At 38.1% G+C, this 13,977-nt stretch overlaps 1 protein-coding gene across 1 annotated transcript in view; it reads left to right on the top strand.

The window, feature by feature from the left end:
* Positions 1 to 13,977, top strand: part of LOC134792726 (echinoderm microtubule-associated protein-like CG42247) — a 58,547-nt gene that overhangs the window by 41,964 nt on the left and 2,606 nt on the right. The window contains exons 7-13 of the mRNA XM_063764026.1: positions 273 to 422; positions 732 to 903; positions 1,509 to 1,604; positions 10,150 to 10,287; positions 12,392 to 12,523; positions 13,139 to 13,267; positions 13,543 to 13,671. Coding sequence (XP_063620096.1) covers positions 273 to 422; positions 732 to 903; positions 1,509 to 1,604; positions 10,150 to 10,287; positions 12,392 to 12,523; positions 13,139 to 13,267; positions 13,543 to 13,671 — 946 coding nt within the window. The remainder of the gene's footprint in view (positions 1 to 272; positions 423 to 731; positions 904 to 1,508; positions 1,605 to 10,149; positions 10,288 to 12,391; positions 12,524 to 13,138; positions 13,268 to 13,542; positions 13,672 to 13,977) is intronic.

Raw genomic sequence — 13,977 nt, 5'->3', positions numbered from 1 at the left:
ACACTGACACATTATGTTTATGCTAATTGTATAAACCATTTTCTTAACTTATTGTGTGTTTATGCGCCAAAATATTTTCAATACATTTTCCCTATTAATAGAAAAACAAATAAGATGCAAAGCCAATTTTCATACTACGAAGTGAAGTATAGAAGCAAACACCGCCACTATGAGTAGGTACTGTGTTATTGCGTCGTTGTTTTTGGTCTCGCGCCCTCAAAGCTGTCTTAGATATTACGATCAGATAAAAACCACTATCAATCATTCACCAGCTACGGCTACCGAGGCTCCGACTGCCGACGAAACCTCTGGGTGCTGCCCACTGGAGAGCTCTTGTACTACGTCGCAGCCGTCGCCATCATGTACGACCGCGACGAGGAATCACAGCGGCATTACACGGGACATACTGAGGACATACAGTGGTGAGTACATACTCGTGTTTGATACCAGCTAGTTTAGACCATTTAATAGCTAATTTGGGTATCTGGTGACACTGTACGCGTGCGAAAGACAACTATTTTTAATACAAATATTTAATCAATGCACTTGCACGTGTGTGAAGTATAAAATGACAGATTGCTAACATTATAGGTACCTATTAACTAATCATTCATAAACATTAATTCCACCGTGATGAGATCTACAAATTACAGTTACTTATATCTTCTTTTGCCACTAATTATCCGATTGTACCTACTCAGGACGACTCTACTAACCTGAAACCTTTTCAGCATGGAACTGCACCCCTCCCGCGAGCTAGTAGCAAGCGGCCAGCGCGCCGGTCGCGGGCGCCGCGCGCAGGCCCACGTCCGTATCTGGAGCACCGACACTTTGCAGACTCTCCACGTTTTTGGAATGGCTGAGTTTGAAGCTGGCGTCTCTGCTGTTGCTTTTTCACAACTGGTAACGTCTCTTTCTTACAATAGATTTGCCTTTGTGCGTTGTCGTAAAGTTAGGCAGCATCATAACTTTTTGTATTTGGATCTGGAGTAGACACTCTTATACAGACGTTTCATGTTTTTGGAATGGCGGAATTTTAAGCTGTCTCCTGTTGCTTTCTCGCAGCATTCTTTGACTTATTTGTGCTTTTTATGTTTCCTACTTCTAATAGACACACCTAACATTAATTAAAGTGACACATTATACATCAACCGTGTGCCACAATTACCTATAAAGTTTACGGTAGATATAGTCTGTATCTTTAGGTATTTAAATAAAAGTAAAAAAAACAATTTGTACATTTTCGGGTAGTTATAACATTTATTGGTTAACCAACCAAATACAAACCCGCCTGGATCAGTCACTGAACGACCTAACTTTAACCTTCATTATTTGATTATGTAATGTTTTCATCTACCCTCAACTGGCTTAAGGAGCCATTTGAGGGTAGATTTTGTTTACTTTTATTTAAATACCTAAAGATACAGAGTAGGTATAACAACTATTATTAACAACTATTTTGATTTGAATCTCTTTAAGAAACTCTTACTTGAATTGTCTTTGAACAGAACGGAGGCAGCTACGTACTGGCTGTGGATGCCGGCCGTGAGAGCATTCTCTCCGTGTGGCAGTGGCAATGGGGACACCTGCTGGGTAAAGTTGCGGTGAGTAACCTAGTGATTATTTCTTAATTTCGCCTCAAAATATATTTTGTAATCTTAATTATTGTATAACTTATAGAAAATGTAAATAGCAAACGGGGACACACTATAAAGTTACACTACTGAATTAGGAATATTTAAAGTTCAATCTGCAACAGAATTTTTCGAGGCGGGCAAGGTGATTATAATATAATTTTCTTAATATCTTAACAGTAAAGTTGTATTAAAATTATTTGGGATACCTCGCCCTTTAAAACCACAAGGTATACAATCATTGTAATCCCTATTTTTGTAGAAAAATCACTTCTGCTACATAAAAATACGGTTGAAGGTATCAACAATCAATACCTACCCATATAACCATTCCAGTCGCAGAATCACAAAGTGGTAACTAAATGTCAGATGTGTCGTAACAGAGTCCACACAATGTGTCTAGAATTGTTTCGAAACAAAGTGTCGTCGCCGTGTCTACACTTTTCCGTAACAAGGTGTCGACACATTTGTGTGCGGTTTGCGACTAAATCTGACAGCAAATTTGTGACAGCAAATGTGAATATAAAATACCTCTTGAAAACCAAGGTTTGTCAAACTACTATTAGTGTCTCGTGTGCTCGTAATTCTAGTAAGTCATCATGGGCAATGCAAATCATAATAATCGACCGAAACCATATAAACACCCAACACCCGTCAACCTTTTACAGAAAAGTTTTTAAAGAAATTCAATAAGCTACTTAGGTCAGGCAACGAATGCTCCAAAAGTTGTAGAGGGAAATGCTCGGAACACAATTTTTGACTCCGTAACTCGGTTCGACAAGTTAGGAGGTGAACATATCAAAAGTCCCCGGCCGTAGCCCTTGAGCGGGGGGGAGAGAGGGGGCTTTGAAGGTCCCATTTTCCCGTTTTTCGATTATATCTCGGAAACTATGCATCTCAGCGACATGGCCACTTATACAAAATGAAAGTTAATTTAATTTGTTACAAGTTTATTTCGTCAATTTTTTCGATATGTTGAATAGTTTTTGAGATATCCGCTCTTGAAAGTTTATTTAGGGCTCTCAATTTTATCTTGATATATCTATATCAGTGAAGGTGCTAGGCCGTGTTTGGTATCGTTTTCGTATAAATCTGGGGTGCTGAATCCATTTAAGATATCACATTGACACCATTCCACAAAATAAAAATAAATCTTTTTAGGGTTCCGTACCTCAAAAGGAAAAAACGGAACCCTTATAGGATCACTCGTGCGTCTGTATGTATGTCCGTCTGAATACACAAAATAGTTCTTTACCTATAGATGACAGGAAAACCTATTAGAAATGTGCAGTCAAGCGCGAGTCGGACTTAATGTACGGAACCCTTAATACGCGAGTCCGACTCGCACTTGGCCGGTTTTTTTGAAACTCTTCTTGACGCTTAACCGCGGAACCGATTTCGTTGAAATTTAGTATAGAAATAGTTTGCGTCCCGGAACAGGACATAGGATAGATCTTATAACCAAAATCATCTTTTGAAGGTGTGAAAAGTGGCGTGGAAATTTGTACGGGAAATCAATAACCGCTGAACCGATTTATATGAAATTTGGGATGGTCTACATCTTTGATTTAGTTAAAAATGATGAAAAAACATGACTTCAAACCTAAACTTAAACAGTATTAACTTCAAGAAGTCAATTCTGAATTCCCCCCTACACCTCATTTCACACCTTTAAAGGGTGATTTTTGAGATAACTTATTATATCCTGTCTTGGGACTCAAAATATATGTGTACCAAATTTAAATTAAAACTGTTCAGCAGTTTAAGCGTGAAGAGGAGTTTAAAAGAAAGTATTTTAATAAGTTTATATGTTTTTACTTCGGAATGGTGTCAATGTGATACCTTAACTAAATTTGGTACTGCGAATTTATACGAAAACGATACCAAAACATGGCCTCGTAGCTTTACTGTTGTAGAAGTCAAAATAAAATTGAGTGCCCTAAATTCTTATTACTTGGCCAAACTTGTGTAGAAGGAAAAGGTAAAATAAAAGTCTTCGGCAGGAATATAAGACACAAATATATTTTTTTTTTGCGTTACTATTTCATTCATCAAATATAAACATACCTTGATTATACCATTCTAGTGAGATCCTCATAGATAAACAAAAACATTTACTTAAAAAATTACAAGGTCGAAATGTCACGGAACTTTTTTTTTTTTTCCTTTATTAAGGGGCTTTTTCGATTGAACGAATATGTCACCCCATAAAAAACAGACTTAATAAGAAAGTAAATAGCTACATCTAGTTTAATTACATCACACATTTCTGTCCCTCAGACCGCACTTAACAATATTTAGTACCTTTTCAACAACCTCAGACATGGGGTTCGAAAGGTAGGTATTATACATAACCCAATGGAACTGTCATTGTCATGAAATATCTGTCTTCTAAGTCGCTCATTTCGGACACACTCCATTAAAATATGATACACATCCTCGACGCGATTACATAAGGTGCATAATTCTGAATTCACTTTACGCATGAGGTAGGCGAACTTATTTAATGGAATGTGTCCAGAGCGCAATCTCAATAATAAAACTAGATCCTGCCTACACAACACACTATTATCAATCCAAGGAGAATTAAAGGGTTGTGGCTGTATTGTCTTATACCAAATACCTTTGTCCCTAGATCTCTCGTCGAAATATTCCTTCCACAATTCGCGACACTTTAATTTGACTAAATGTAAACAGTCATTATTGCCCCCATATAATGTTTCAAGTGAAATTCAATGCCATCGCTGCATGCCTGTTTTGCTAATGCATCAGCTGTCTCATTGCCACTTATACCTACATGCGATGGAATCCATTGCAATATTATAACTTTTGCCATAGATTTAGTAATATGTGAAAAATATAAACTTTTATGACAAAAAAAATCTGGACACAATTTAAGAATCACCCAATTGCGTCGAGGAATCATCTGTATTTTTGCTTGTTTCATTACCTCCTCGCTTCTTTTTTGTCCTTTGTATTCTGTAGCAATTTGTTAGATCTGAAAATAAAGATAACTTGCGTCGTCACGGATGTCGATTTATAGGTTTTAGGGAGTGCAGAATTCGAAAACGATGATCATTTTATAATCCAAGATGGCGGCTACGTATTTTGTCATAAAAGTGGAATCCAAAATAGTCATCATTTTCGAAATCTGCGCCCCCTAAAACCTATAAAACGACATCCATGACGACTTTTATGACATAGTGCATGGCCGCCATCTTGGAATCCAAAATAGTCATCATTTTCGAAATCTGCGCCCCCTAAAACCTATAAAACGATATCCATGACGACTTTTATGACATAGTGCATTGCCGCCATTTTTAAATTGAAAATGTTATCATTTTCGAAATCTGCGCCCCCCAAAACCTATAAAACGACACCCATGACGACTTTTATGACATAGTGCATGGCCGCCATTTTGGATTCCAAAATGGTCATCATTTTCGAAAGCGGGGCCCCCTAAAACCTATAAAACGACATACATGACGACTTTTATGACATAGTGCATGGCCGCCATCTTGGAATCCAAAATAGTCATCATTTTCGAAATCTGCGCCCCCTAAAACCTATAAAACGACACCCATGACGACTTTTATGACATAGTGCATGGCCGCCATTTTGGATTTCAAAATGGTCATCATTTTCTAAATCGGGGCCCCCTAAAACCTATAAAACGACATCCATGACGACTTTTATGACATAGTGCATGGCCGCCATCTTGGAATCCAAAATGGTCATCATTTTCGAAATCGGGGCCCCCTAAAACCTATAAAACGACATCCATGACGACTTTTATGACATAGTGCATGGCCGCCATCTTGGAATCCAAATTGGTTATCATTTTCGAAATCTGCGCCCCCTAAAACCTATAAAACGACACCCATGACGACTTTTATGGCATAGTGCATGGCCGCCATTTTGGATTCCAAAATGGTCATCATTTTCAAAATTGGGGCCCCCTAAAACGTATAAAACGACATCCATGACGACTTTTATGACACAGTGCATGGCCGCCATTTCGGATTCCAAAATGGTCATTATTTTCGAAATCGGCACTCCCTAAAACCTATATATCGACACCCATCTCGACTTTTATGACAAAGTGTTTTGCTACCATCTGCATGCAAGACATTTCTATTATTTTTACGTACAAAAATGGCCCCCTGTCAACTTTCAATCGAGATTTAATCGATAATTTATTCGATTAATATTCAGATTAATTCAATTTCAATCTATGTTAGGTCGACTAAACTAATCGCGATTAAAATTTGAGAATTAACTTTTTTTATTCCATTAATTAGTCGAATAAACAGTTAATCGATTAATGCCCATCTCTGACCACGGCATTTTTACACTTTGAGAATATCTGAAAACAAATCAACACAAGGAGCCATTTTGCAAATCCAGTAATATACCAGTAACTTTGTTATTACTTTTGACAGCGCGTGTCATGTGTCAACACAGAGTCGACACAAAGTCGAAACATTGCAACTACTTTGTGACTGCAATATTTCTCAGCCTTGAACCATATTTATACATCATAATTAACAAGTTTCGTAGTATGTAAAGCGTTATTTCTGTTATTTAAGTATAGTATACGCATCGAAGTACTAAAAATGCTTCAAATAATATAGTTATGAACACAGGCACTGAGAAGTAAACAATTTCATTTCCGGCTAAACTAAAACAATGTGGTGGCGCGTTGATTATATTACACTTAGTTTATCAAATCACTCGAGCAGTTTAATTCCCCATAATAATTTAAGTCATATTGTAATATAAATGCAAACAATATATAATTACGTCTTGTAATCCGTTTTAGAGATGGCGTATTAATGTCACTTATTTTTATTTAAGTATTTTTCCATCTGACAGTTTCCATTTGACAGGAACAAAATGAACGAATGAACGAATGATTTTGGCATAAAGTAGTCGCAAACCCGAAACAATGTGTGCACACGGCGACCACACTTTATGTCACTTTGTGTCATGTGTCGACCCTTCCCCATTTCTGGTAACTGTGTCGACACGGCGACGACTCTGCGACTGGAATTGTGACCGAAACAGACGGTGTCGACACAAGATGTGTCAACACCGCGTCGTAACGGCGACTGGAAATGGTTGTAAACTATAGTTTAGCCAACATGTAAAATTAAACCTAATCCGTAACTTAGAATATTTACTAATGTTTCTTTGTCCCTAATAGTGTTTATACATCAAAATATGTAAAGCAGATTTTTAGCACCAGACGCCGCGATATTTCCAAGCACACAAAACCAGCTCACCCGTAAACAAATGAATACAGCATGTAAACCAAGCATTTAAGCACCAACGAATACGTTACTTTAGTCACGCGAACTTATAACACTTAACTGACCATGTACCTTACGTGTTTGGAATAAGGTTTAACAATTGTCAGTAATAGTGTACAAAATAGTACAGGGTGTCCAGCGGCAGATTTTCTATTTTAAATTCAAATAATTTTCGAACGCAAAGTCCGAGGAGATACGCGGGGGAATGTTTTAGATTCGTGAGCTAGTGTTGTGGACTGATTAGTAGCAATAGATCATGGATTGCTGACCAGCAGAGTATCGTGCATCATATCAAAGGATATTCACTTATTACAGTCAACATCAAAAGTAGCGTATCAGAATATGCGTCAAAAGTGTCGGCCCGATTCGAACTTTAAGATACGTCAATTAATAGATCTAGAAACGATATGGATTAGATATGTCAGTGTCAAATGTGACGTTTCTTCAAACAAAAACGTCACTTTTGACGCTGACACATTTAATCCATATCGTTTTTAGATCTATTAATTGACGTATCTTAAAGTTCGAATCGGCCCGTCATTCACTGATTGCTTAACAAAAAGAGATATATATATATATATATATATATAGAATAATTTAACTGCTGCAGATACTTTTGAACGCATCAATCATCATCATCATCAATCTATTTGGAAGTGCTCGAGGGTAATAGATAGTTTTAGTGCATTATTTCATACACTTTTGCATTAATTTAGGAATATGAGGAAGGAGTGCGTAACCTACACAGCGAAGGTCGACATTTAGAAAATGTGGTTTTCAAAAACGGTATCCACATTCATCTTCTTTTGATAAAATTTTATATTTACGCTTTATAAGTTTTTTTAAATAAATTTTGAATACAAATACCTGCCGCTGGACACCCTGTAGGTACTCTAGACGTCAGTGTCGACGGTTGAGCTAGACATAATATAATACAGAATATAATTTGTCTGGATTGTGAGTTCTGAACGTTGTCAACGTTTCTAGGTCAAGGGACACATTAAGATGGACGGATAGGGGTTTCGTGTTGGTGACTTGTTTTCTAGTTGAGTAAAGACGTATTTTAATAAAGTGGACTGTGTCAGATGTATCACTTTAAAAATACGAGTGACGAGTTTTTTGGGATCAGATTGTGGTACCCTTTTTTGGGGTCTGGCGTTTAAACAATGGTTTCAAGATAAGAAAGCATAACTATTTTTAAACTTTTGTGAATTGGGTTATTTTCATAATTAGATATAAATATTTTTTATATACGAGTAAATTCATTTTAAGCGAACTGCCTTTTGTACAGAGTTATAGTGAAAATTTATATTATAAAATGTATAGTTTAATTGCAATTGGTCTGTGACAGGTGACGGGCCTTACAAATAGAAACAGGAAATAAGTTTTTTATTCAGTTATGCTTTAGGTATAATATTCTAACATTTATTTTAAAGAGGCTTCTGTAATACCTGACAAATTGTCACCGTATGTACTTGCAAAATACATATTTATTATGTTAAGCTCAAAGAAAAATACAAAAAATTATACTGGTCACATTTCATACTATTCGAACACTAACGGCGCGATTCGGGAAATGATTTAGAGATTCACTAGATATGAAATAGTAAAGATATGTGACGTTCCACGGCAAAAGGTACCTTATGGCGGCTGGCGCTTACGCTATTATTAACGCCGCTCCAATATTCAGCCGAGGCAATGGTACCTTTTGCCGGGGAACGTCACACACCTTTACTATTTCATATCTAGTGAATCTCTAATTCATTTCCCGAATCGCGCCGTAACTGTTATAATTATAAATAAAAGGTGGTCTAAGTATGTCGAAATAAATCTATAATATCTTATAAATAAAAGTATATGTATTACTATCTATGAAACAACTCACAAAGCATTAATTTACGACATTGGGTGAGTTCAACACACCCACACCGAGACCACGCCCACCTCGCCTCTACGACGCTACGCCGTAGCAACTCGTAGCCTGCTACGCGGCGCTACGAAAACAATTTAATGTATAGTCAATTAAAATGCGTCCTTACGGAGTACTTGATAGGGATCAATTTGAATTGTTCTTTGTTGGCATACGTTTTTTGGTATCGTGTGGTGTATATGTAATTAGTGTGATGCCGTAATAATTACGCATCATTTATTATATCCGTCATTAAGTTTTTCAACACGATTAACTGTAATAATTGTAACTTATTTTTGCTGCCTGCTAAGCCCGACCTACATGCCAATTCGAACGTAAGAATCAAAATGATATCAAATGATGAACTAAATAATTACTTATCGCACATTTTGTACCTTACCTACCTACTTTGAACTTCTCATTTCACCTATAAAATATTTTTAATTATGGCACAATCATCTTCAAAGCAAAAGTGGCAGTGGGTATCAGCACATAAATCTTAGTATTTGTCAACGTTATCGGTGGCGTGCCGTGCCTTCTGTCCGCGACTGTACTCAATGATTTGTGACGCGGCGCCGTTGGAAAATATGAACGCGACTGTACGACTTTAGTAGGCGGGTTTTTGTACTTAATTATATTTAAGTTAGAGATTATTTCTTATGTGTTTTTAAATGTTATGGGTAGATTTCTGTCTAAAGTGGCTGTCCAAAAAAAAGGCTTGTAGTAATGTGATGTATCATTATTTTACAGTATTATGGTGCTACTCTACCGCCCTGGTGCGGTAATTAGCACACTACGTGCCTATGTCGAAAATTTAAAAGGCCATATGTACTGTAACACACGTGCGATAAACGTGCGTTCCTACTTTTCGCACTTGTATCGTAATGTATTCATCACACTTGCTCGTAAAAGGTATAGGCGATGCGGTCCGTAAATCTCGACCTAGGGCTTATACGTACGAAATTAAATTAGTGAGCCTGCCTGACCACGGACGTACGTAATGTCACGTTCGAAATTTCAGGCCAAATAATAAACGTGTACAGTCGCCATCAGATATATCGGAGCGGCCAAGGTGTTCACAATATCTGAACACGCGCTCTAACGCCCTGACAATAGAGGCGTGTTCCGATATTTGTGAGCACCTTGGCCGCTCCGATATATCTGATGGCGACTCTACCTACTCGTGATTAAGTCCCCGATTCCATTTTATATAACTTATGAGTGAAAATCGTGTTAGTTTAAATCAATGTTTTTGTTTATCACTGATTAAAATAATCTTCCGTGTTTCATAAAGACACTACAAGAAGAGCTGACGGGCGCCGCCTTCCACCCCCTGGATGACAACCTCCTCATCACACACGGGAAAGGACATCTGGCGTTCTGGAACCGGCGGAAAGATGGGTTCTTCGAGCGGACTGATATTATTAAACCTGTAAGTATTAGTTTTTATAAAGACACTACAAGAGTTAATGGGTGCCGCTTTCCACCCCCTGGATGACAATCTCCTCATCACTCACGGGAAAGGACATCTGGCGTTCTGGAACCGGCGGAAAGATGGGTTCTTCGAGCGGACTGATATTATTAAACCTGTAAGTATTAGTTTTTATAAAGACACTACAAGAGTTAATGGGTGCCGCTTTCCACCCCCTGGATGACAACCTCCTCATCACACACGGGAAAGGACATCTGGCGTTCTGGAACCGGCGGAAAGATGGGTTCTTCGAGCGGACTGATATTATTAAACCTGTAAGTATTAGTTTTTATAAAGACACTACAAGAGTTAATGGGTGCCGCTTTCCACCCCCTGGATGACAATCTCCTCATCACTCACGGGAAAGGACATCTGGCGTTCTGGAACCGGCGGAAAGATGGGTTCTTCGAGCGGACTGATATTATTAAACCTGTAAGTATTAGTTTTTATAAAGACACTACAAGAGTTAATGGGTGCCGCTTTCCACCCCCTGGATGACAATCTCCTCATCACTCACGGGAAAGGACATCTGGCGTTCTGGAACCGGCGGAAAGATGGTTTCTTCGAGCGGACTGATATTATTAAACCTGTAAGTATTAGTTTTTATAAAGACACTACAAGTGTTAATGGGTGCCGCTTTCCACCCCCTGGATGACAATCTCCTCATCACTCACGGGAAAGGACATCTGGCGTTCTGGAACCGGCGAAAAGATGGGTTCTTCGAGCGGACTGATATTATTAAACCTGTAAGTATTAGTTTTTATAAAGACACTACAAGAGTTAATGGGTGCCGCTTTCCACCCCCTGGATGACAACCTCCTCATCACTCACGGGAAAGGACATCTGGCGTTCTAGAACCGGCGGAAAGATGGGTTCTTCGAGCGGACTGATATTATTAAACCGGTAAGTATTAGTTTTTATAAAGACACTACAAGAGTTAATGGGTGCCGCTTTCCACCCCCTGGATGACAACCTCCTCATCACACACGGGAAAGGACATCTGGCGTTCTGGAACCGGCGGAAAGATGGGTTCTTCGAGCGGACTGATATTATTAAACCGGTAAGTATTAGTTTTTATAAAGACACTACAAGAGTTAATGGGTGCCGCTTTCCACCCCCTGGATGACAACCTCCTCATCACACACGGGAAAGGACATCTGGCGTTCTGGAACCGGCGGAAAGATGGGTTCTTCGAGCGGACTGATATTATTAAACCTGTAAATATTAGTTTTTATAAAGACACTACAAGAGTTAATGGGTGCCGCTTTCCACCCTCTGGATGACAACCTCCTCATCACTCACGGGAAAGGACATCTGACGTTCTAGAATCGGCGGAAAGATGGGTTCTTCGAGCGGACTGATATTATTAAACCGGTAAGTGTGTTTTAATGTGTTCTTTGAGAGTCTGACTTGACTTTAATAGCCACTCTGGGCTGTATAAGAAAAACACCTGTAAAAACGACTTTGCTATCGATAAGCCAAAAATCATCCAATCATTTTAGGAGCTTACAAGTTACAACATATTTTTAAATTCACTGTAGTCTTACCTATAGTCTGTATCTTTAGGTATTTAAATAAAAGTAAACAAAATCTACCTGCTAAGGCTCCTTAAGCCAGTTGAGGGTAGATGAAAACATTACATGATCAAATAATGTAGGCAAGTCGTTCAGTGACTGATCCAGGCGCTTTTGTATTAGGTTGGATAACCAATAAATGTTATCAGTTATATCATATACCCGAAAATGTACAAATTATTTGTTAAAGTCAAGTCGTTCAGTGACTGATCCAGGCGCTTTTGTATTGGGTTGGTTAATCAATAAATGTTATAACTACCCGAAAATGTACAAATTATTTGTTTACTTTTATTTAAATACCTAACTGTTAAAGATACAGAGTACTTATATAGATTAAGATAGAAAGTGGCAACCAAGTCAAAGATGTGCTGCTGGTTCAGTTTGAGAACTAGAATCTAGAACATTGACTCAAACTTCGTAACTCAATTCCATTCTAAGTGCAGTTACTAACTCAACGTATGACTAAGGTGATCCGCTTTTCTGTCTTCCAGCCCTCTCGCACACACGTGACAGCGCTACAGTTCGAGCAGGACGGCGACGTGGTCACAGCCGATAGCGACGGCTTCATCACTGTGTATAGCGTCGACAGCGACGGTGCATATTTCGTGAGGATGGAGTTTGAGGTAACTGTTACAACATGATCATTATGATGCCTTGACGGCTGACGCGAAGATCATAATCGTAGAAACTCTATGTCCATCTCAATAGGGTATTTGACTGTATTTAAAATAAATTATTTTACACCAGGCATGAAATAAAGCACCCGAAGATAAATAGAGAAATATAGCAGAAATTTTTAGACACCGTTTCTATTTTATAACCCGTATAATACTATAGAGAGTAGGTCATTTGATTGTGACGTCACATGCTGGTATTTTATATAAATAACATAGTAGCAAAATCGTTTTGACAGTTCGAAAAAAGAAACTGATTTGACTAGTAGTCAAATACCCTATTGCTCTTACCAACTCTTACTGATTTGAGTGATAAGGATTAATTAAGGAGGGACGCAAAGGGTAGATATTTCTCCAATTTTACACTACAATATGTGCCATTCTCAACCAAAAGGGTATTGTCGGTTGTCAATAAGGTGCTATTTCCATATAGATTCAATTTGAAACCAACCTTATCGACAACCGCTATGTTGAAAATGTCACATATTTTGCCCTTTACGCGGCTTTATTTTGTCTACTAATGTGTTTATTTTCACAAATTAACTGCACATTTTGTTTACCTAGGCGCACATTAAGGGCATCAGCTCCCTGGTGATGCTTTCGGAAGGAACTCTCATTTCCGGCGGAGAGAAGGACAGAAAGATAGCGGCATGGGATTCTCTGCAAAATTATAAGAGGATAACTGAGACAAAGGTAATTAGTTATCAAGAATTTATTGCCTACTTACATAAGCATTTTATTAGTTAAAAGAAGGTTTTGAGAAATACTTAGGTACAATTCTAAATTTTACATTCTCAAAAAAACAACAGCTGTATTCTGGTCGAGCAACCTTGACAAACAATAAATACGACAAGATGTTAATTTTGTCCTTCACATTGTACATATAAACTCTCCTTGGCTTTCCTCTCTTCCTACTTTCACTTCACAGACATAAAACTATCACCAATGTTTTAACTTTTAATTATCAGCTGCCTGAATCTGCTGGCGGAGTGCGCAGCATCTACCCTCAAAGACCAGGTCGCAACGACGGTAACCTCTATGTTGGGACCACTCGCAACAATGTTATGGAAGGATCATTACAGAGACGATTCAATCAGGTACTTACTTATTCATATCAACGTATTTTTAGTCATCAGAAATTCAGAAAATCAGAAATTTTAAATTTGAGTATGTATGTTAATATGACCTCATTGGGTTCCAAAAAATGTATGCAGATATGGTAGGCCCTTAGGCCTCGTTGGGCATGATGAGCTTGACTCCGTTGACAAAGACTGGAGTAGGAAACTTTTTAAGACCAGGATACCTAATAGATTAAGAGGGTCCTTACCAATAATTGAACACCACTAACACTGGTGGTGGCCTGGGCGCGTGAATGAGATAAATATGGTATGGTAATATTTTTA

This window comes from Cydia splendana, chromosome 8, assembly GCF_910591565.1.
Source record: "Cydia splendana chromosome 8, ilCydSple1.2, whole genome shotgun sequence".
Lineage (NCBI taxonomy): Eukaryota > Metazoa > Arthropoda > Insecta > Lepidoptera > Tortricidae > Cydia > Cydia splendana.
This window is presented reverse-complemented; position numbering and strand designations above follow the sequence as displayed.